The sequence below is a fragment of the Triturus cristatus genome, chromosome 1_2, assembly GCF_964204655.1.
Source record: "Triturus cristatus chromosome 1_2, aTriCri1.1, whole genome shotgun sequence".
In the NCBI taxonomy this organism is placed as follows: domain Eukaryota; kingdom Metazoa; phylum Chordata; class Amphibia; order Caudata; family Salamandridae; genus Triturus; species Triturus cristatus.
In genome coordinates this window covers 1,105,886,782-1,105,911,538 of record NC_140580.1, presented here as the reverse complement: position 1 = coordinate 1,105,911,538, position 24,757 = coordinate 1,105,886,782, and the positions used below count along the sequence as shown (strand labels likewise).

General features: G+C 46.5%; 1 protein-coding gene across 1 annotated transcript in view; it reads right to left on the bottom strand.

Annotated features, from left to right (window-relative positions):
• LOC146868762 (protein crumbs homolog 2-like) overlaps positions 1–24,757 on the bottom strand; it is a 363,043-nt gene that overhangs the window by 18,089 nt on the left and 320,197 nt on the right. The window contains exons 9-10 of the mRNA XM_085613737.1: positions 3,963–4,128; positions 2,909–3,779 (exon numbers count right to left, since the gene is read on the bottom strand). Of these exons, the coding sequence (XP_085469863.1) occupies positions 2,909–3,779; positions 3,963–4,128 (1,037 nt within the window). The remainder of the gene's footprint in view (positions 1–2,908; positions 3,780–3,962; positions 4,129–24,757) is intronic.

The following is a 24,757-nucleotide window of genomic DNA, read 5'->3' as shown; positions in this document are numbered from 1 at the left end:
TATATATATATATATATATATATATATATGTGTATAGATAGATAGATAGATAGATAGATAGATATAATATCTAATTTTGCCTGAGAGCTGTCTTCCCTGCTGTCTAGCTCTGGTTTCTTCCAAAAGAGTCCCTTTATGTTTCGGAGCCCTTCGCTGTTATAATGCCTCCAGAATCCTTGGCAGGCTCGCACCATCTACCATGCTAAAAAAAACTGTCCAGAAACAAATAAAAGAGCTATCAAGAGAACAACATGGTGAGTGGCAAAAGTTATTTGGAGTGTTTTGTCCATTGGTAACCATTACTGTCAACCTTCTGTGGTTTTCTGTGTTTGGGCCAGAATTACTCAGTTTCTGTGTTTTTTTTCAGCAAATGCCATTGTTTGTTTTATGTACTTAGTTTCCAGGCATGTCAGGACATGGCCTATGTCCTTGTGCATTGGGGGTAAGCTGGCTGGCTTGCCCTGTGTCTAGACCCTGTGCCCAACCTGCCAGCGGGCAGCCCATCCGATGCAGCGGAAGGCCTTTGGCCGTGCACTGCGGGGTTTGGCTGCAAGAAACTCTCACTGTTTACTTTATATGACTCAGTACCCCTCGGTGAAAAACATTCCGGTTATTCACTGTCACCCATCCATAATTCTGTTTATTTATGTGTCCCACTGTTCTTGTGAACATGCTTTTCAAAATGCTGTGATTTAGGTCAGCACATCCCAGCAGTGAGAAACAAAGCTTGATTGACAGTGCTGTGGTGACAGAGTGACCAACCATAGACACTGCCTCCTTCAGTCCATGGTTAGTTCTGAGCTACATTACAGCAGACTCACATGTTGCACTTTTCCTTCTATTCCAGGTCATTCGGAACCCTTAGGTGAAAACCATCCCCATTGTTAACAGTTCCTCCTCTAAAATGCCGCCTGTAATTATGAATGTTCTTCAAGCTGTTCTGTCTTTACTAGTACTAGCTGTAAGATGGGGTTTTGTGTGTCCGAATGCATTTATAAGTGAAGAGGTTAACAAAGATGGATGAACTCACATTTCACAACTGTTGCTTTCCAGAAATGTATGTTAGGGTGTCCATTTGTCTCTGATTTATCTATCCATGGGCAGGGTGTAAATCTATGTGTTTAACAACTTCACCTTTACTTTGAAAAATGTGTAGTTGTTGTTGTTAATTCCATAGATGGGTCGGGTTGTTTTATACACATGATAAAGAGAACTAGAGAACTATTTTAAGGTGTTTGTTTTCAGATCTGTGTTGGATAACCCCTTGCCAGCAAATGGCTGTGTACTTAAGGTAGTTGATTTTAGACACCTACGGTCAGTATGTAAGGCAAGGCAATGCCTAACCTGTTAATCCATTCAAAATTAGGATCACGAAAAGGGCCAGTCTTTTATTCCAGTCAACACCAGATTCAAGGCAGTGGCTAGCTACCTACTTAATCAGACAGTTTCAGGACTAAAGGGCTGGCCAATGACTTATAGCAGCCAATAAAAGGTCCATTGAGGTCAGTGACTGCTTTATTGACTCAGCTTCAGGATGTAGGAGCTGACCAGCTGTGTAATCCAGTTGTTATTGGACTCGAGGAGTTAAACAGCTGTTCAGATTTGTCAGTAAGAGAGTCCCATAGAAGGGCAGCTGCTTAAACTGACCAATTAAAGCATCAAAAAGATGGAGTGCTATTCAATCCAATTACAGGAGCAGGAAGAAGGGTGGCCTCTTGATCCAGTCAATCACAATCAAAGTCCTGGGCAGCAACATAATGCAGGCAATGACACCACCACAGAGGCTGTCATCTAATTAACCAAGGCGATAAAAGGATATAATCAGATGTGTAATTGGATCATAGAAATATCCGCCTGTTTTTTCAAGCCATAGCAGAATGAGGAAGATGGCCAGTGGGCAATAGGCAGCTGTTTAAATCGTAAAATTGTAATTAGACGTATTTAGCGCTTACTACCCCTGACGAGTCATCGAAGCACTTTACGGTGAGTAGCACGCTACTCCGGTACCTAAGGTTAGAGGTTAGTCGAGTGGTTATTGTGATTAGTGATGTGCTCTCAAGAAAACTTGGATCTTAAACGCGGCTTAAATAACTGAGCCGTTTAAGGCAGCTAAGATTGGTTCAACGAGATAGAAAGGTCTTCAGTCCATTCCAAATGAGGTTATGATGCTGACTAGTTTGTTAGTTCAGGTTAACTGTGTCAGTTCACAAGAGTATTTAGGAGTATAGGAGCTAGTAATGCAGGGCCACTTTCTATTTACAAACATTGATATGCCTTTGTGAATCCGCCAAAGAATGCCCAACACCCTATCACTAAGAGTGTGAGCAGGGCACCCTCCTTTCTGTGTGCAAATAGTATATGAATACTACCTGACTGTTCCCATTTTAGATATTTTGTGGCCAATTTGCAAAGGCATGTGTGAGTATGTAGTAACTCCTACAGGAGTATTACTTTACACACTCCAAGATGCCTTTGTGAGTAGCCTCCGTCATGTTAATATATGCTTAGATAATGATTGCTCCTACATGTTGGGTTGCTACTGTATAGCACTGTAAATAATAAGAGCTTCTTTTAACCATTACATTTGAATAAACTTTAGAAGATGGAGAAGTAACTTTACCCCTCCCAGGATTGGTACCTGTGAATTCAGGCTGCTGTAAATTTTGCAGAATGGGCATCTAAACTTCCTGTTTTCAATCTAGTCAGTAACAGGATCACAGAGAGATAACTAGCAGGTCAAACAAGGAAATATTTTGGGATATATGCAGGTTTCCATAGCATGATTTCCTTTTTAGACATGTTGCATGGACCTGTTCATTACAGACATATAGGCTAACATGGGCTGTGTGTAACACAATTAGGATTGCATGATTCAAAGAAAGATCAATTCAACATATTCCAAACCTACTGGCAGTAAGTTCCGGCGAAGGCCGATGTGCATTTGCATGAGTAGGTGTTCATTCCATCGATGCATGTCCCTCCGTTCCGGCACTGGTGGTGTTGGCAGTCATCGACGTCTATTTCACAGTTCCGACCGGTGTATCCTGGAGAACACACACAACGGTAATCTCCCTCCAGGTCTATACAGCTGCCCTGAGCACAGGGATTGGATTTGCAGTCGTCCACGTTGGACTCACACTGGGGCCCTTCCCATGCAGGTGTGCAGACACAGCTGAAAGAGTTAAACTGGTCCTGGCACTTCCCATGATGTGAGCAAGGATTGACCAAACACACGTCCGCCCCCCTACAACCAAGAGGAACAGCTCCAGGGCTGCTTTTCACAAACTGATCCTGCTGTGGGAAGCTGTGGTCTTCCACGAATGGAAGGTGAATCCCACCGATGCTGACGTGCCCTAGGCAGCCAGTGAAATTATCCGCCAGGAATATAGAAACTTTATCTTGCAGAAAATTCAGGTTTCCAGCACTCCCCTGAAGAGAAAGATTCCTAGTGCTGTCCAAGCGTGCGATCCACTCAGAAGAAATGGCTGCCGTGTCCTCTTCCATGGACAGAACCAAATGGTGCCAAAGGGCGTCCGAGACTGGGGTCTCGCTCTTGAAGGTGACGCCTTCGATACTGTTGCCGCTCAAAATGTTCACAAGCAAGAAGTTGTTCTCAATACTGACCGTGAGTGAGTCCACCCCGCGTGCTGCATGCAACAAAATGGCGTCCTTGTCCCTCGTTCTGAAACGCAGAGCGATGCTTGTGAGATCCTTCCCGATGGAGGTTTTCGCTGAGTACTCAAGCACACTGGTTCCCTGGAATGTTGCATTAGCTAGACCTGTGAGCAAAAGAAAGGTTTCTGTTACGTAATTCATTTATATTAAAGATTTGGACACAGAGCACGTGGTAGAGCAAGAGTTACTGATATGCGGTGTAAGTTTCGTCACTGAAATTCATGATGTAAGTTGACCTCAGACATAGTCATCCAAGTTGCTATACAAATACGGCAAGCAGTACTCACACATGTATCCTCCGGGAACATTCAGACACTCCGTCGCAATGGGGCATGGATTGCTCTCACACCAGACCAGCTCTTCGCAGGTAGGGCCAGTGTACTTAGATGTACATCTGCAACTGAAATCATTCCAGGTGACCGTGCATGCGCCGCCATTTTTACAAGGTCCAGACTAGAAAGTAAAGAAAGATATATATTTCTCAATTATCTGCACGGATATTGTTTTTCTTTTATTTTGCGAAGTTAAAAGAGAGAGATTCTGCTCTTACCTGGCTGAGGACAATCTTAAAAAGTTTTTAAGGCTAGACATTACAGTCTTAAGGTGATGAAAAACCAGGAAGCACATTTTAAAACTGTGTAAAGCTAAGATAAAACGCTTTGCAAATGAAGAGACAGGGAACATTTAAGGTAAACAGTAAATTGTTTCCTTCGTTATGTGGAAATGTACTGAAAATGTGACATTAAATTGAACAGAACACTAAAGTTCACTTGCACTTTAGCTTCTGAGTAAGCAAGATTTGTTGAGGCTGTCTACCCATCTATATATTGAGGGACAGGTCTGATCAATACTTCTCTTGTATGAGTTCTTCGCATTGCAGTCTCAAATGCAGGGCTGTCAAATGAGGGCTATTGAGTGCATTATGACCCAGGCTTCTAGCTATCCAGGTCTTAGCGGTCCTTCAGTATAGTATAATTTTCTCCATAAGTAAGCCTGCGATCGTTAATAACGAAGCAGCTTTGGTCATGTCACTAGAGGCCATTTTTTTCTCTTTATTACCAGTTAGCAACAGGTGCTAATGTCACCTACCAAAAACAGAAGATGCGACCAGAGGGCTCCTCACTGCTTTGACCCCAGGCCCCACCATAAGTTCTGAAGAGCCTGCCCATTTGAGGTGTAGCACTGGAACTTTGTGAGCAGGACCGGCCGCGTGGTGAGGGGGATGGTTTAGGGGGGGAGGGGGTGTGCATGGAAAACACTCCAGCTGCACTTGTTACAGGGGCAGATATTGCAATTATGCTTAAAAAACGGCCCCAGAGGTCCAACGGGGAACCGCCTGGTGCCCGCAAAGCCCAGTCCAGCCCTACTTGTGAAGAGTTCCCAATGCTTGAGAGAATGTAAAAGGCAGGAGGACGGTTCAACACCAGCCTCTCTCCTGCAAGCAGCACACGCCAACAGCCATCTAGAAATTATCTAAATGCACTACAAATAAAAGGGCTGGGTAACAGCAAAACCAAATTTTAGAAAATCTGACATTCACAAAGGCCGGCATGAGTTGGCGGTCACCCAGAGCAAAACCAGAGACTCGGTAAAGCCTCTGGCTTCTACTCCAAATACAGGAACTGACAGGGGGTGGGCTTCCAAGTTTTTTTCCTGACAAAACAAATATATTTTCGATTCTTCTTTATTTTACTGTCCAGAAAAATCTGGAGGTTTGCTGACATTTCCTGATGGGGCCAAGAATGCACAGTGCTCACTCCTCCTTGCTTGCTCCAGAATGACTGGGAGAGGGAACCCAGGACATCCTAGCGGTCTTCTTTCATGATCACCCTTATGTGTGGGGGTGGCATTATTGGGTGAGGGTGGCAGCTGAGGGTGAAGCAACGGATGTTGGGGCGGAGCTCACCGGTGCCAGGGCAGCCAGGAACCTCTGTGGCTGGGGGAGGGACTGAGAGCGGGGGATGAGATATGGGTGCTGAGTGATGGGAGACCACCAGCCGTGGCCTGTGCAGGTCATCTGTCGAAAGCCCCCCCCAACCGGCCCCACCACCCCACTGTTCTTACCTGCACAGGCTGTGGCTGGAGACCACCCATTACCCTTAGCATTCCCCTGCAGCAGCGGGGATTGTCTCCTGCCACTGTGGAGCACTGAACTTCCCACCACAGTTACATTTTCTTTTTTTAAATTTCAGGAGGTCTGAACAGTGGGAAGCGCCTGAAGATAGTAACCAATTAAAAGTTTCTTGACCTGCCGAATCCAATACGTTGTACTTCTCTAAATATTCAAGTTTGATTTGCTTCCATGTCTTACCTTGTTAAGAAGAACATTCACTGTTAAGATTGCAATTGATCAAGGAGAGATGGTTGCACAATACCGCACATGCCGTCTACACATCTTACCCAAAACCCAAGACATGGTTTTAGGGTGTTTTGAATACTGGGTGGTATTCAGTTGGTCACCGAAATCTGGAATAAAGGCAAGAAGTTGTGTGTGCTGCACTCGATCTATCATCACCCGGGTGACAATCTGGTCTTCAAAGAGCAAATTATGGAGGTCGTTAGCTCGCGCTTGGATCAACTCTGCCACATCTTCCTAGGAGATTTTAACCTTCATTAGAATGATCCAAATAATCCCATTGTCTGTTCCTTCAAGACTTTCCTCTCTGACCTCAATCTCTCACAACTCTGTAAAGGCCCTACACACAATAAGGGCCCTTCTCTCGACCTTATCATTGCCAAAGGCAACATTATAGAAATAGGCGACATCTCCCCCTGTGACTGGTCTGATCATTATCAAATTCCCTTCCTCATCTTGGAAAAGGCCTTGGGTAGACAGGAACAACCCCTTAAAGTGAAACAACTGACGTGCAATATGAGAGACCTCAACATCAATATGGTATCTTCAATCACCAAAAATAGACTACAGCCCCCCCCAACATGACCAACCTGGATGATCTCTCTGATCACTACATTAATACAGTGTCTAATATTCTTGAGTCTATTGTACCAAAGCAACTCAAAAGGATTCCCGTCAAACAATCCAAACCTTGATTTAATGGTTCCCTAAATGACGAACGATGCAATCTTAGACTCTCTGAGAGACTCTGGAGAAACACGCCCTCCACCACAAATCTCACTCAACTTTGAAAAGTGAGAAGCACCTACAACAAACACATCCTCCTGGCTAAAATAGACCACTTCAGAACTCAGCTGGATGGAGCCAAAAATAGACCCAAGAAACTCTTTGAAATCATCAAGGAACAAACTAACCATTCTTCCAACCCGATCTCTACTCCGGTATCCCTGCACCCTAGTGGTGATGATTTTACAGCTCACTCCCCTGAAAAAAACAAGGAAAATAGAGTTGGAGCTACTACCTGTCACCCCAACTCTGAGACCTACAAAACTTTCTGCCGCAGCAGCTGAGCTGGCCGATTCCTCGACAATATCCTTGCCCTTGGGCCCCTCTCTCAAAAACAACGCCTCTTGGAATTCCTTTCTCCTCCCAAATGTTACGGAGCTCCTACACAACATGGCATCCCTTAAACCCTCCAACCATTTCTGTGATCCTTTACCTGCTAAGCCTTTTAAATAACTCAATTCAGCCATTCTCCCTATTTGGTCCAGGATCATTCAAGAATCCCTCCGTCAGGGAAAAATTCTGGATTGCCTAAAGGTTGGGCAAGTCACCCTCATCCCTAAAAAGCCCAATGCGGATCTATCTGATCCGAACAACTTCCGACCTATAACCAGCATTATGACACTAGCTAAATTGCTTGAAAAAATGTCCACTAGCAGTTCTGCAACCACATTGAGAAATTCCAACTCCTTGATCCCCAGTCAGGTTTCGGATCAGGGCACAGTGCTGAAACGGCACTAACACACATTGTTGATGCCGCCTTGAGAGCCCTTGACCAAAACGTCCCTTGTCTCCTGATCCTTCTGGATCTGTCTTCAGCCTTTGATACCATCAAACATGAAAATCTGATGGATCTTCTTCAACACAGGATGGGTCTCTCGGCCCGCTCCTAAATTGGTTTGCTTCCTTCCTGGATAACTGCACGCAAACGATCAAAGTGAATCACTCCCTTGCATCCAGTACCCCTGTCATGATTGGAGTTCCCCAAGAATCCGCGCTCTCGCCCACTATCTTCAACCTTTTTATTGAACCACTCTCCGTCATTCTGACCCTTGCGAATATTCGGTATCGCATGTATGCGGATGACACGCAATTATACCTGAACATCTCATTTCAATAGGACATAAAAACGTTAAATAATGCACTTGCACAAGCCCGCAGTGGTTAGCTCTGAACCATCTGCTGTTAAATACTCTTAAAATTGAATTTCTGTTGGTCTCTCCTCCTAATCGCTCGCCTCTCACCCTAGACTGGCTTAAACGACTCACTGCTCTGAACTGCACCCCTCATGTTGTAGACTCTGCCAAATCCTTAGGCGTCACCTTGGATAAACACTTAAACATGCAAGCGCACATCAGTGCTACTATTAGGGGAGCCAACTTCCAACTCAATACCCTTTAGAAAATCAAACCTTTCCTCCCACCTGAAGACCTCAAGCCGGCGGATCAATCCTTGGTTATCTCTAGACTGGAATATGGTCTGGTGACCCTTGCTGGACTCCCCAAAGCTAGCTTGGCCCCACTCAAAGCTACTCTGAACGCATCGGCTAGACTCATCACAGGCTCTAGAAAGCATGACCAGATCTCCTCCGACCTTTTGCAACTAAATTGGCTAACTATCGAAGACCGAATCCGATTCAAGATAGCCTGCCTGACTCATAAAGCTTTCCACTACAACAACCCCGATCTACCTGGCAAATAAGCTTGAACATTCAGGCTCTAGCTGGAACCTTAGAAGTACGTCCACCCTACTCTTGGATTCAAAAAGAAATAAATCTTACAAACGTTCTTTCACTGGTCTTGCTCCGAGAATCTGGAACTCCCTGCTCTCCGAGATTAGATCTAATCCTTCCACTGCATCCTTCAAGAAACTTGTCAAACGGCTACTCTTGAACGAACTTTAACAGCATCAACCTGTGATCATGTTCTTGTTTTTGCTAATACTCTGATGCTTGTTGTACTACAGTGGTGCCTTTTATTGTATACTTTTATGTTATTTTGCTCACGTGCTCTTGGGCACTTTTACAACATCAACTTGTGATCATGCTCTTGTGTTGTTAATTTTCGGATTCTTGTGGCTCTACACTGGTGCGTTTTACTGTATGTTTTTACGTTATTTTGCTCTTCGTGCTCTAGAGCACCGCCAATACCCCCAACTCTTCATCTGATCCACTTCCCCCATTTGTTGTAACCCTCTCCTACTGGCCCACTGTGTTTGTACCCTTGCGTTCGCCAATTCTGCACAGTACTCTGATACTCCTCTGAGTCTTGTTCACACTATAAAACTATCAAAATACATAAAAATAAATAAACTGGGTCCATAGTTAAGTTTACATTTTCGTGTGCTTGTTTTCTAGTTTTTCTACAGTGTCGACCTGTCTGAAAGGAAGAACAACACTTCCTTTCCTTAATGGTCAGTCCCTCCTACTTGGGCCTGTAGAAGTTTTCAGACAATCGGACGTTAAGTTCTGCAGCTTATCACGTGTGAAACATATACTGTTGGCTTTGTGTCTTGAAATGTAAAAATACACACTGTGTAAGTTCAATGACAATGATAAATCAATAAAAATACAAACCCTCTTTCAATCCCCATAAGAAGAAAAACACAGCACACACCACCCACCAGTGCCTAATATTACACATTTGTTTTGCTTGTTTCAGGCACTTCCAATGTTCCATGTACGTATGTATGCATTGATACACGTTAAGTGTGATGCCACAAAGAACCTGGAGAGTCACCATATCCTCATGCCCATGACTTAGGATGAATCCTGGATATCCACTGACATGAGCGCCATCCATCAAACTCTTGGCTCCATCCTCGCCAATGTGCTTCCTATCCCCGCCTACCCTCCATTGGACCCGCGTATGTGTTCCTGCCTGCCTCCCCTTTAGTTACCTTACACCACCCAACCTTAATCCACTGTACAAATGCTGAAGGATTAATTGCTTTCTTAATCCTCTTAGATTCCCCATGGTGCCGCTGGGGTCTAGAATGTCGGCTTCTGATACGCTCCCAGCGCTCCTGATACGGGTATCGTGGTACCATGCCTGTTTGTTGTGATCGAGCAGTGGCTCACACCTGGTCAATTTTCTCTTACATCAGTAGCTAGTGGTCATGACTTTGTACCCCGAAACTGTCCCTTGACCTTCAAACCCCCCTACCCTCTTTATCCGTATCCTGAGGTCCTCATTCCTTCTGCGTCACTAGTGCTCCTGGACTTTTTCCTCCCCTTACAGTCACCTAATTGAGCAGCGGATACCTTTCTGTCAGTGCTCGTAGTGGCTCTTTACACAAATAGGTAACACATCCCTACGCTGTGACTGATCTGGCCATAAACACTATTACTTCATGAATCTACATGCTGATTATTTTCACACTGGTTTACAATACCCCTAGACCCTTGTGAGGATGGTCTACTGTATTTTGAATTAATATTTATCAGATGCCCATGAACAGTGCTGTGGCGTCCACGGAGTCCAGCTTCACAAGAAGTAAAACTGCCCATAAGACTACATAAAGGCACTTTTGGGGCAATGTGGCCAAGTTCAAGCTGCCAGAGTTAGGACAGGTTCAAGTCACCTGTTCACAGTAGATGAGCGAGTAATCATGGTAACCAACCATCCTTCTAAACTGAATACTAGTTTAGAATAGTCCTCTACTGTTCAATATGGTGAAGATGGATTCGCCATGGGTAAATAGAAAATAGAATTGTACACCCTTTGACCCCATGTAATTGAGCCCCCGCACCACCCTTACTGGGCTCGTACTTGTTGCTGAACTTAGGATTAGGTAAAGGGGCCAGTGGTGAAACATAGGCCCCCCGCAGCCCCTGCAGTGCAGGGTGGCCCGAGCTCCAGGGGGCCCCCTTAGCACAGTACCCTGGCCTGAGAGCTCCAGACTGAGTCCGGAGGAGGAGACCCTCCATGTAGTTTGCAGGACAGCCCCCCTCGAGATTCGTTACGCTAGTGGAAAGGGCAACAAGCATTTACAATGCAATGGTCTCGGCATTGTTAAAGTTAGAGCTATTGGCATTGCTCATAACCCCCACCACAAATCTTCAACACAACACTTAATCAGCACTCTTAACCCCCTTTATTCTCCCGATGTAGGCAGCAGTAGAACGAAAGCACCAGCTGGCAGAGTTATATATGTATATGGCGCGAACACGCCCGGAAGTTATTTGAGCGCTTTACATAACCCCGTATTTACATTACACATTCAGGCACGGGGAGATTTGGAGCGCCCCGCATGAGTGCCGGCTACGTTACACATTCAAGCACGGGGAAGGATGTGGACGCGACCCCGAGGGACGAACTCAGGCTTCTAGCACAAAAGTCGGCGGTCTAGCCGACGGACAAAGTAATGATATAGCGTGAACTCACCCGGAAGGTATTGGAGCGCTTTACATGGCCCCGTATTTACATTACACATTCAGGCACGGGAGAAGCGCCTTACATGAGTGCCGGTTACGTTACACATTCGGGGAAGGATGTGGATGCGACCCTCAACACAACACTTTACCAGCACTCTTAACCCCCTTTATTCTCCCGATGTAGGCAGCAGTAGAACGAAAGCACCAGCTGGCAGAGTTATATATTTATATGGCGCGAACTCGCCCGGAAGTTATTGGAGCGCTTTACATAACCACGTATTTACATTACACATTCAGGCACGGGGAGATTTGAAGCGCCCCGCATGAGTGCCGGCTACATTACACATTCAAGCACGGGGAAGGATGTGGACGCGACCCCGAGGGACGAACTCTGGCTTCCAGCACAAAAGTCGGCAGTCTAGCCGACGGGCAAAGTAATGATATAGCGTGAACTCGCCCGGAAGGTATTGGAGCGCTTTACATAGCACCGTATTTACCTTACACATTTCGGCACGGGGAGATTTGTAGCGCTTTACATGAGCGCCGGTCACGTTACACATTCAGGCATGGGGAAGGATGTGGACGCTACCCCGAGGGATGAACTCCGGTCTCCAGCACAAAAGTCGGCAGTCTAGCCGACGGACAAAGCAATGATATAGCGTGAACTCGACCAGAAGGTGTTGGAGCGCGCCACATAGCACCGTTTTTTCATTACACATCTCGGCACGGGGAGATTAGTAGCGCCTTACATGAGCGCCGGTTACGTCACCCATTCAGGCACGGGGAAGGATATGGACGCAACCCCGAGGGACGAACTCTGGATTCCAGCACACGGCGAGGCAGAAAACAGGCACACAGGCAGCATCTGAACACAGAGAGGCTTACTCCCAGAAGAAAACAAGCACACCACTGCCTTTCTCCGAGGTGAAAGCAGAAATGCCTCGGAGAAAGGCAGCGGCGTTTTCGGATTCGGGGGCGTGTTTTTCTCGAACAACACGCCCAGAGAAAAATCGACAAAAAACACGCCCCCGAATCGCAAAACGACGAGGCTTGTTTGGAGAGATAAGCCTCTTCTCCAATGGCTCACCAGCATTTAAGAGGCCAGCCAATGGAGAAGAGGAGAGAAGAGGGGCGGGTTCAAGCCCCTCTTCTCCAAGTCATTAAATCTCGCGAGCGAGACTGCGCAAGCGCAGCCTTCGCTAGCCGAGACCTAAAAAGTAGAAAGTATGGAAAGCTGTTACAGTCCTCTTTACTTTCACTTCCTGAGGCAGGCCTTCATGGCTCACGTGGCCAGGAACCACAAGAGCAGTGCCAGAGGTGCCAGCTGGCGCCCCTAATTAGCATTAGTGCCCTACACTATCAACCAGAATAACATAACACGTGTATTTGTAAAGCACACGTTCACCCGGAGGCATCCTGCGCTGAATAACAGATGTTTGTTGTTACCCAACGGTACTCACTTTATCGACCTCAGAAGGGTGAAAGGCTGAGTAGACTGGCCGGGATTTGAACCTGTGACCATGAGGTCATACACAAGTCCCTGCAGTGGACGCATTAGTCTACTGAGCCACCAGACCCGGCAATTGACATCCATTCGACAGCCCCTGGAAACAATGCTCTGACTTAACCATGAGGAGACGTGCACCACTATACCAATTTCTTAAATTAATAAATAAAATAGTAATTTCTGGAAATTTGCTCTAGTGAAAAGCAGAAGGAAGGTTCATACAAGGTTGGCATGGAAAAGCGCCCAGACAGAACCTGTCTTGGAAAGGCCTGTGAGCCATATGTCAAGAAGGTGGATGCATGCCAAGCAAGACCTCTCAAGTGCCCTATTGCTCTAAAATGTTCGCCATGATCTGAGGGTCAGCTCACAGTGTGCCCGCTTCAGCCCCTGCTGCCAGTGCATGCAGGTTGGATTGCACATTCATTAATTACAGAGAGTTGCCATGCAGCGCCAGCTCAGTGAGAGAAAACATTTAAATGTGGTTCTCACAGGTGTAGGTGAACCAAAAGCTGTGATTCACAATGAGGTGATGAAAAGGAGTTCTGGAGCTCGCCGCGGTTCCGCTAAATGGGTGTACGGTTCCTCAGGAGATTGGTGGCTTCGTAAGTGGCAGGGCAGAACTTCTTTGTGGAAGAAAAAATGCCTAGTGTTGGAAAAGTGGAGTTATGTGCCACGCTGATGCACGTATAGCTGCAGTGGGGAGCATGCCCAGGCTAGTATGCGAGATATACCTATATGAATCGACCACTATATTCATCAGAACTTAGATAATGGTAAGAAATTAATATTATTTAACAATAAGCCTTCTGTAATTAGTATCACTATATATTGGAGAGAAATTCGGGCTTTCAAGCCATGAGAAATCTCAGAGTGGGTTGGAGACGTGTTAACTGAATGGGGAATTCAGGTGATTCAAAATGTACTACAGTGAAATGATAAGCAATCTCTTAAATCCATAAATAAATGCCTATAAAATGTTTAACTCTCCAACACACCCTTATCCCCCCACACAAAACCAGATGTGTGGTCCAGGCAGGTTTGGCCCCGCCCCACACACCAGCGGTGGGCAACGTCTTCCCGCCCTTTCCCCCACTATGATGGACAGCTGACTCGAGGGACCCCAGGGCCGTCGGCGCCGTGGCAACGTTACAGACACACATCCTTCATGGTGGTCTTTGCATCCTTAATTTTCTCGAGCGCAATCCTTGTGTAGAATTCGTGAGCGTGGTTAAGCATATGTGCCTTCTCCCCATTTCCACCCTGAAATGATAGCTGTAATCCTTGACGGTGGTATTTGCATCCTTGATTTATTTTACTCGAGCGCAATCCTCGGGTAGTTCCTGTGCCAAGGCGGTTCCTTCTCCTTGTCTGCCTCAGAGACACTGTTCTGACCCTTTATAAACAAGAGGCATGTGAACTGGCCTAGAATCCCCGCCCGTTAGGCCCCGCTCCAAACACACTAGCTGTATGCAACTTCTTCCCGCCCATTTCCCGCTATGATGGACACCTCACTCAAGGGACCCTAGCGCCTTTCGGCGCGGTGGCAAAGTTACAGACACACATTGCCACTGAAGACAACTCTTCTGGCCCTTTACGCAGCTGTAGTGTAGGAAAAGCACTATACATTTACCCAACAAGGTAGCACTTACTGATTAGCCAGTAGAAAGTACTCGAGTTGAGTGGAGGTATTGCACAAAACGGTGTCATCTTCTTGCGTAAATATGCAGGGCAGGAGTCATTCTGGCACGATGCTCCTGTCACAAATATTAAACCCCAACCAGAAGCACTTTTATTTGACCTTCAACTCGGGCACCTGCTTTATTTATATCTGTAAGTCTTACTGATATAATTATAAATAAAGCAGGAGCCCGAGTTGAAGGTCAAATTCAGTAACGCATTATTCAGCACACCAAAATCTCCGCGATCACGCAAAATTTCGTGTGATCGTGGAGATTTTGTGCCGTTTCGCGATATTTTGCGAAAGGCACTTTCGCTAATTCCGCCCACCCCTACTACCAACCACCCTACAGTAGCCTCAAGGTGCTTTTATGTCCGAAGACGTAAGAGAGGAAGCAAATAATACCAATGCAGGAACCCAGTGTGGTAAATCAGCAAGTCAACCAGTAAGGCTACAGAGTACCTACAGCTTCCCCATTGAATATTTCCCTTTAAGCTGACAAAGCCTTTAAAAGTCCTGGGAGTCTGTGTGAAGAAGGTTAAACCCGTCTCAAGCATCTCACCAGGCAGGAGAACTGAATGGAACTGGCTTATCCAAATCCCATGAGGAGGAGACGGGTGTTGTATCTTACCAGACGTAGCCGAGTTGTATTTTAAGTATTTCTTTATTAACTTCAAGATGCAGGATGGTAATCATGTACATCAGCTCATCAGCCTGGTGATCCTTATACACCAGCCCCACCAGGAGCAGCCTGCCTGCAGCTAAGCCCATCTCCCAGCTGCCACCACTCATCCACACAGGCACCCAAGCATTCCAAACATCACAGTCACACCAACATCCCACTGTAAACACTCACACTGGCTGAGCAGCAGGGAGATACTTAAACTGGGATACAGATACTAATGTAAGCAGGATATAACAGTGGGTCTTTAAAGATCTTCTGAATTTGAGATAGTCATGCTCCAATCGTAGCTGTAGAGGTAGGAGATTCCAGAGGCAGGAACCACAAACATGGAGGGATCTGCCTCCGAATCACTTGTATATAAATGGTGTGTTTATAACTGGTGCTGGTTTGAGACTTGTGACTTCTGCTCGGTAAGTAAGAGATAACTAGATTTACAAGGTAAGAACCGAGTGACCATGGAACACTTTGTATTCCAGAAATGAAGGTTGAAAGGGTTGCTCTTTCTTTCACAGCCTGTGGATCCGTTTCAGGGCCAGAATGATGTGTTCATGGCATTTCAGACCAAACAATAAGCAGGCTTCATAGATTTGGAGTCCAAGAAGTTTAACAAGTAATTAGTTGGGGTGCCAGTGTTAGGCAGCTACAGTAAACCAAGCTGTAACTGACTATGGTGAGGGCCAGGGTGATTTTCTGAGGAGGGTGCAGCAACCGCAGAAACCCTTTGGGAATTTTGATTTAATGACCACATTTTCTGGGAGCGTTGGGGGCTGAAGGAGAACGTTACGTGCTTTATCCACAATCCCCTAGAGGTAGTCTCACCAGTGGTTTGCCCAATAGTATTACAACTTCCCTTTTTCCAATGGATATGCATTTACACCCAAGGTGTGTTGTGGTAATTGAATAAATCCCCTGCTGTGTTTGGGCCTCCCCGCTTTCCAAGCATGCACCTCAGTGGTGTGTCCAAGCAAAATATTAGACATTGCAAGTGACTCCTTCTGATTAAATAACATGCATTCAGTTACCACTACACTAAGGGGTGTACATTAGCTTCAATACATTTGTATTCAGAATTTTCAACAGCATCCCACATCTAAGATTGCTTTCTTGGGGAAGGGAACACAAGGCCCAAGTTACTAACAAGTTTTCCTGGCTTATGCAAGTTTTATGATGGCTGGTAGCCAGAGATTTTGGCCATTGTTTACCATGACTTTTCTATTGCTTAAGATAGTCTTAAGACTGCTTTTATAGCTTATGACTCTACTAAATCATCTAAAACTAGCAAACTATATATTTTAAACGAAGCCAATTTTTCCTGGTGTGAGGGCTATCTTAATATTGTCAAAGGCTTGGAAATTGCTTAGTAAATCAAGCCCACAATGTTTTGATACTGTCCGAATCTAGACCAATAAAAGAAGATGTACGTAGCCCCAAATCAGGCCTTCAAACAATAATCAACATAAAGCGGGTTGACTTAGGCTCCATCTCACCTAGTTACAGGCTTTCTTCATGACCCTCTTAATGAACTTACAGCTTTGTGGCCTACTCTCATTGCAAAAAGTTCTTAAAAATAATTTCTGCAACGTGTATTCTCTCCATACATGTTTTATAATAAAAGGACGTTTGTGGTCTATTGATGACCATTCTCAACATTTTCTACTGTTGTCAACCATTGTCATATAATTTTTAATGTACATAAACAGCATTAATGGCTAATTTTTTACAGGCGTTGTCACAACATATGCAAAACACTGGCAAAAGGAAATCTCACCATCCCTGATAGAAAACGCTGAAAGGAAAGACTGCTGAAAAATAACTGTGGAAACAAACGGTGCTTTAATGATTTCCTTACGAATGGAAAATCATCAATTGCAGCAGAGTTAACCCATCAAAAACCGAGAGTTGAACATGAAAAGAATGGTTTTGATTTAGCTAAAGTAAAGAATACAACAACTGTTTGATTGTTGCTCGGTCCTGTTGCTGTGCTCAGTGCCAGCATGTCACTGAAGAGAGAAACAGGGTCCGCCATCTTTGACCATGACGTCACCTTCTTCATGACACCACATTTGGGGCCTCATGTAGGTAAATAAATTTTACCGGTTCTTAAATACCGAGCCGTACCGAATCGGTAAATTAGAATCGGTAAGTTATATGTAGGTAAAAATTCGGTAACAGTTACCGATTCGGTAACATTCGGTAAATACGAATCGGAATTCACCGATTCGGTAAATACCGAGGTGATAATTACCGAATCGGAAAATACCGAGGTGGTATCTACCGATTCGGAAAATACCGAGGTGGTATCTACCGAATCGGAAAATACCGAATCGGTATGTACGGATTCGGTAAATAACATCACATGACTTGACGAAACAGCTAATCCTGTGCAACGACAGCCCACCCAACCAGGAACTGCCCACACCCAGGCAGGTGTACACAATTAGCCGACGTGGCCACACCCAGGCAGGTGTACATAATTAGCCGACCCTGGAGAGGCTTGGAGTGCAGAGGAGAGGCACGGAGCAGTTGCATGTGCGAGCGGGAAACGAACAGCATGTCCAGCCAGAGAACACAGAAAGACGGAGGGGAAAGGAGGAGGAAGCTCAAATTCAGCCCCAAGGAACTCCAGGTGCTGGTGGAGGAGGTGGTGAAGCAGCACCAGAAGCTGTTTGGGAGGCAATCCCTGCAAGTGCCTGAGGCCGAAAAGCGCAACATATGGCTGGCCATCCAGGCGCAGGTCAATGCTGTGGGAGTGACCCACAGGGACATTGAGGTCCTCAAAAAGCGCTGGTATGACCTGAGGATTGTGACCAAGAGGAAGATGGGCGACATCCAGAAGGAGGCCAGCCAGACCGGAGGTGGAACCAACAGGGCACCTGCCCTCACCGAACTGGAGGAGCTGGTGGCGGCCACAATCGAGCAAGAGAGCGTCGTGGGTCTTGGGGACGCCGACAGCTCTGCCAGAGCCGCAACACACCAAGGTAAGACGAAAGCACAGCAATGTAGCCCCCCCTACCCCTATCCCACATCCCCCATTGTGAAACGAGAATCACACTGCAGTCCACACGTGTCAGTGCAGACAGGCAATGCATTCCGGGAGATGTAGTCAGGGCAACACTAACCATGACGTAAATGTCACAGGGCAACAAGGCATGTCACGCACTCGAGGCACAAGGAGACAGAGGACAGATTGGAATGTGAAATGATTTATTGTGACGCTTGCAATGCAGCCCTTCGGGGACACTGAGCCAATGTTGTTTTTCTGTCCACAGATGTGACATCATGCAGTACAGGGCATGCTGCAGGGGAGACGGCACACCGGCCACAAAAATCACCTCTAGCCAGCACGAGTTCAGACCAGGGAGCAGGCCCACTGGCAGCCGCACCACCAACACAGCCAGCCTCGCCGCACACAGAGCCAGCATCACCTCACCGAGAGCCAGCATCACCACAACCACAGCCAGCATCGCCACTCATGTTCGAATCACCGGCCACATCTCCGCTTGCAGGTGTGAGAATGAGGAGGCGTCCAGCAGCCAGGCTACGAGCCTTCGACACCTCGTCAGACGACAGCATGGGCCCAGAAGACCGCACCGGGCACCAGGAAGGGAGCCATCCCACTGTGCCCCACACCTCACAGGCAGCACAGACGGGAGCAAGAGGGCGCCGCAGGTCGCGTGTCCAGAGTCCACCAGCACCCACTGACGGCCATGGTGTCTTCTTGGGGCTCGAGGGCCAAATGTTGAAGCAACAGCGCCTGCAATCAAAGGCAGTTATGTCAGTCCAGAGGCACATGCGGGTGATGAAGACAAGCTTAGTCAACATGGACACAAACATTGGCGGCATGGCTGCGGGCATTCGGGACATGTCCCAGTCAATCCAGCAGTTGTGCAGCAAATTAGATGCTGACATCGAAGCACGGCGCCGGGAACGCCAGAGAAGGGACACTACCAGCAGGGCACTCAACCGTCTGGCAACTGCGACTTCCCTACTTTGCCGGCGCTCTGTGACGATGCAGGAGGGCCTAACACAGTGCTGCAGCGACCTGTCTCGGGGGATGGTGCAGGTGACAAGTGCACTAGGGGTGCTATTGACTAGTCAGGCGTCGACAACTGCTGCAGGGGATGCTGCGGAGAGCATCGACACCAGCAGCAGCATCACACCCCCCGTCCCCGAAGCACGCAGGAGCAGCAGGCGGCTTGGGGTTGGCTCTAGTGAGGATGCACAGGCCGTGCAATCCACCACTGCAGCGCGTATGCGCAAACATTGATGTGGCCCTGCTTAGCCACTTCCCATTGGGTGACGTAACCCTGGACATACTCCTTGTATAGATGGTATATTGCCAGATTGGCCTGTTCATGTGTTCATGGCGTGGTGCCACATTAAACTACGTCATGACTTCTCACAACTCGCTGTGTCCCCTCACTTACTCAGAAATAGTTGCATGTGATCTCTGACCGTCTCTCTCTCCCATCGATTGCAGTTGGCACTCTAGCTGCGCTGCCCTCTGGCTGGCCTGACTCATCCTCGTTGTCCTCAAAATATGTTAGTTCCACATCTGTACCTTTTTTCGTGGCAAGGTTGTGCAGCATTGCACAAGTGGCAATAATCTTGCAGCAGGTGATGGGTTTGTACTGGCGTGCGCCTCCGCTCTTGTGGAGGCAGCGGAACCTGCTCTTCAGTAGTCCAAACGTGCGCTCCACCACATTGCGTGTTGTTTTGTGGGCCACGTTGTATCGTCTCTCACTCTGGGTTGCTGGGTGTAGGTAGGGAGTGAGGATGAATGAACGGCATGCATATGCACTGTCGCCTGGATGAGTAAAAGGGAACCATCAGTTACATGCCTCTATACACTCTGATTTGCAGGTTTCAAGGGGCGTCACTGTTACTTACCCAGCAGGTATCCCTCTCCGAATTCGCCGGCACTCAGTCGTGTGTAGATCCCACTATTCTGGAAGATGTAAGAGTCGTGGGTGCTCCCAGGAAACTTTGCAACAATATCTGTGATGATGTTCCCTGCATCACAGATCACCTGCACATTGATGGAGTGGGTGGACTTCCTGTTCCTGTAGATGTGCTCTGTATCAGCTGGTGGACAGATTGGGATGTGTGTACCATCAATACAGCCGATGACATGGGGGAACTGTGCCATGTGATAAAAGTCTGTTTTTGTTTTCTGCAGTGCAGCCTGTGTGTTTGGGAAGCTTATGTAGTGGTGCATTCTCTGCCTCATGGCATCCAGGAACTTCCTGAAGAAACGGGACAGGCAACTCTGGGATACACCACCCACCGCAGCTATCACCACCTGATAACTGCCGGATGCCAGTAGATGTAGGCTGCAGAGCACCTGCACATGTGGTGGTATGGCGTGCGCCCTTCTTGTTGGCTGGTCCAGGAGTGGGTGCAGGTCCCTTATCAGGTCCATGATGGTTTCGGGGTGTAGCCTGTACCTCTCATGTATCTCTGCATCAGTCAGCTGTAATAGTGTGATGCGCTGTCTGTAGATTTGTTCCTCCCGTCGCCACACCCTCAGTCCTGCTGCCTGTAGACGTAGGCGCCTTGCAATGACGTACATGGCGGCCATGTTGTCCACGCTGTTGCATTTTGGGATTGCTTATGTGCATTGTTGATGGTTACCACCTGCTTTCAATCCGTGTTAATTACCGACTCTTATTTACCGATTTTCCTGGATTTCTTAATTACCGACTGCTCCTACATGTCATTTTAAATTTTTACCACTTCATATTTACCACTTCATATTTACCGATTCGTTAATTATGTATTCGGTAAATATGAATCGGTATTTTAGAATTCGGTAACTATGAATCGGTATTTACCGCCTCATATTTACCGAAAAGTGGTTTTTGGACTCCTACATCTCACTTGTCTGAATACCGGTCGGTAACGGCATATTTACCGAAAATCGGCCGTTACCGACCGGTATTTCGCTACCTACATGAGGCCCTTGATCTTGTTACTTACGGTGCAAGTCTGCTCTAGCTATAAATATTTCAGGGTGAAGAAAGCCTTTTTCGTCGTCTACTTTATTGAACTTCGAAAAAAACAAGATATCTACCTGAGCCCAACCACTGGATGGGCTACGCACTGCACGTGAATGTGCAATAAACCATAGCAGCAAAAAAGTAACAATGAACTGGGCCCTAATTATACCTATTATGTACATTCCTATCAGCTATTTGATGTTTTGTGTTAAAGGTGTACAGACCTATCATCTGGAGAACAATTTCCACTGATTAAAATCAAAATTAGAAGAGATATAGTATTCATTATGTACTAAATTGGCCACTTTACACCCTACTCAGTGATAAGCCGTAGGTGGGCCAGCTAAAAATCTCTTAGGAAGAACTGAGCCCAGTTGCGTAGCAAGCTGCATTGCCACCCGGTGCAGCCTCTAAGGTTGCCGCCGGGTGCAGGTAAGAGCAGGGGGGTGTCGGCCGACGGCCAACTTGTTGGGGTAGGGGGTGTCAGCCGATGGACGACTTGTTGGGGGGGAAGCCGACGGACGACTTGTTCTCTGAGCGGGGGGATAGTGGCAAGCACGACTCCCACCGCCCCGAAAAAACAGTGTTGCCTGGGGCAGACAACGCCCCGCCCCTGCCCTGGATGCGCAACTGACTGGGCCAGGTGTTTACTCAGCCCTGCGAGCTAAAGTTCACGCCAAGACATGGAAAGACCCATTGCGCATGTAGTGCAATAAATGGCATTTGGAAAAGTGACAATATTTTATTAAATAAATATTAGGTTGATTAAGAATTCTAAAACTTCAGAGTTTCTAAAGTTAAATTGTACAACAAATAATGAAGGTTCTCATCAGTTTGCCACCCATGGCGTGAAAGCCAATTATATTTCTGCACATTATGATGCTCAATGTTATTATTTTTTAATTGAGCACCATTGTATTGTATGCAGTATTTATAAAGTGCAACTATCACCCAACGGGTATCTTGGCGCTGTGGTACATGAATCATCAATCAGTAGAGGGCGTCAGAAGTGGGTTTAACAAGGAAGTCCTCAGAGCTGTCAGGTTCTAGGGAACAACCATGTTTTGACCTTTTTACTGAACTGCAGAAGGTCATGGGACTGTCTAATTTCCAAAGGGAGGTTATTCCAGAGATTGGCAGCGGCAGAGCTAAACGCAATGCCTCCTGACTTGGCTCTTCGAATTTTGGGAGCTCTCACCAGACGAGCAGTGGAGGAACGGAGGCACCTTGATGGAATATACCATGCAAAGGTCTCCTGAAGAGGTTTGGGTCCAAAACCATGAAGGGCCTTGAAAACCAGGCAGAGAGACTTAAACTGACCCCCTCTGCATTTTGTTGGCCAATGAAGCTCTGCAAGGGCCAAGGAGCCTGATGAGCTGCGTGGGTTCATCCGTGCCAGTTTGGCCGCCAAGATTTGGACTCTTTGAAGACGTTCAACCAGAAATTTCGGGGCCTCCAATAGTAAGGCGTTGCAATAGTCCAACCTGCTGAGGATGATAATTCCAACGACCAGCGCTCTGGCCGTCTTTGGCAACAACGGAAGGATCTTACTCAAGGCTCTGATCAGGGAGTAGCAGTTCCCCACCAGCTTATTTACATGTATTTCCAGAGTTAAATTAGCATCAAGCATAACTCCCAAATTACGTACTACTTTAGCCGGGACCAGAGTAGAAGTAGTTGAAAAGGCCAAAAATTATCAGGAAATGGGGGAGGGACTTTCCCCACAGCGCAATATAAGACTTCAGTCTTGTCTGAGTTAAATTGAAGTGAGTTGGCTCTTAGCCAATGGGCAGTGTCCTGCATGCAATCGTGAAATGTCGCCAGAGGAATTGACTGATTTCCCTCTAGGGAGAAGAAGAGCTGAGTGTCATCGGCATAGTTCACCAATTTCACACCATGCGCCTTTATGATTTCAATCAAGGCTCTAATATAGATGTTAAAGAGAATAGGGCTTATCGCCGATCCCTGAGGAATGCCATGATGGATATTGGAAAACTTAGATTGATACGGCGGAAGGGAAACCGCCTGACACCTGCCGGATAGATAGGAGCTGAACCATTCTAGAACCTTCCCCGACACTCCGACCTCTTCCAACCTGGTCAGCAAAATGCCATGGTTGACCGTGTCAAAAGCAGCAGACAAGTCAAGCAAAAATAAGAATGCCAGATTGTCCCCTGTCTGCCCACAATCGAAGATCGTCTAACGGTCACCAGAGCAGTCTCAGTTCCATGGCCAGGTCAAAAACCAAACTGAACATCATCTAGCCTGGAATTGGATTCCAGGAATTGAGACAAAGTTTTGCTGACCAGTCGTTCAATGATTTTGATCAGATATGGTAAGAGAGAAATCGGTCTGTAGTTACCAGCGCAGGTCGGGTCGAGTGTCGCTTTTTTCAAAAGGAAGCGGTTGCAAAACAATTTTACATCCCCCTGCGACTCGCTATTAGGAAGGGACGCCCTTCCAAACAGCAACTCGTAAAACCTATTTTGCAAGTCGGTAACATAATACTGACTCGTCTTGTGAGACTTGGGCCGAGGCAACTTTTTGTCCTGCTTGGCTGATGCCTTGGATAGATTGCACGCCAATAACTACTATTATAAAGATAAACCAATCGAGCATTAGTAAATGAGTTCAGAAGAACCCGATTCACAAAAAGAACTCAAAAGTTACTCATCTATGTCACCTACGTTTGAATTAGATTTCTGTCTACTGGAGAATTCAAAAAGGATTTCATAGTTACTAGGAATCTATAGACTCCAAAGAATCATTGTTTTTTAGGTCGAGCCTAGAACAGCGCATGCGCTGTTGCTCGAATTTTTGTAAGGGGATTTTCGAAGTGCTGCAGCCGCTGGCCTAAAGCCTGCGTGCATGTGCGCGTGAACGCGCGCAGCCGCCATATGTCTCGGTCACGGGTACTGTACTTCATGAAGGCGCTACATCAATCCTACATACATTTAATTCCGATTGTTGAACTCTGTATGTTTCATAGTATATATCGTATATATTTCTTCTATAGGTCAGTATGTCGACGTGTAATTAAATCATTTTGTAAATATGCAAAATGTATTCAAATCCATTTGTCGGGCATGTTTATTTCCGTGTTGTTGCAGATAGTTACAAACCTTTTAAGCACATGCTCACATTCTCATGGAAATACACTGAAGCCAAATCTTTTGTCGGAAATGAGTATGCCCTCTCAATTCATAAATTCAGCTCCCCGGTTCAGCAGTTGAAAACAAGAGCTGGATGCAACAGGATTTGCATGTGTGCTTCCTCAGCAGTCTCCTCCCCACCCCATTGATGTTTTGTGAATGGCGAGGAATTTGCACACAGGCTCAGGTTGCAGGCCTTCTTGGTCAGAGCAGGGAGCAAAGGGTTAGATGAGTCCAGCCACTGCCTGTCATTTCCTGAGCATGCCGTCTAGAGCCCCGCCTCTGTAATAACGTTAATGATTTGATGAAAAGCTGTGCAAATCCTATTTTATCCTCCGTTCTCCAAAACAGAATGAAGCAAGACATTAAGAAGGAAGCTTCACCGTGTTTTATATTCTTAAATAGGCACTGGCTCGCCTCTAGACCAAGATTTGGTATTCTCGATGCTGCTGCTTTTATCCGCCTTCTGCCAGTCTAGCAGCTTTAGTTTTGTTGTGGAAAACACGTGAACGTTTAATCATGTGCCCTCACCGGGCTTGAACACGAA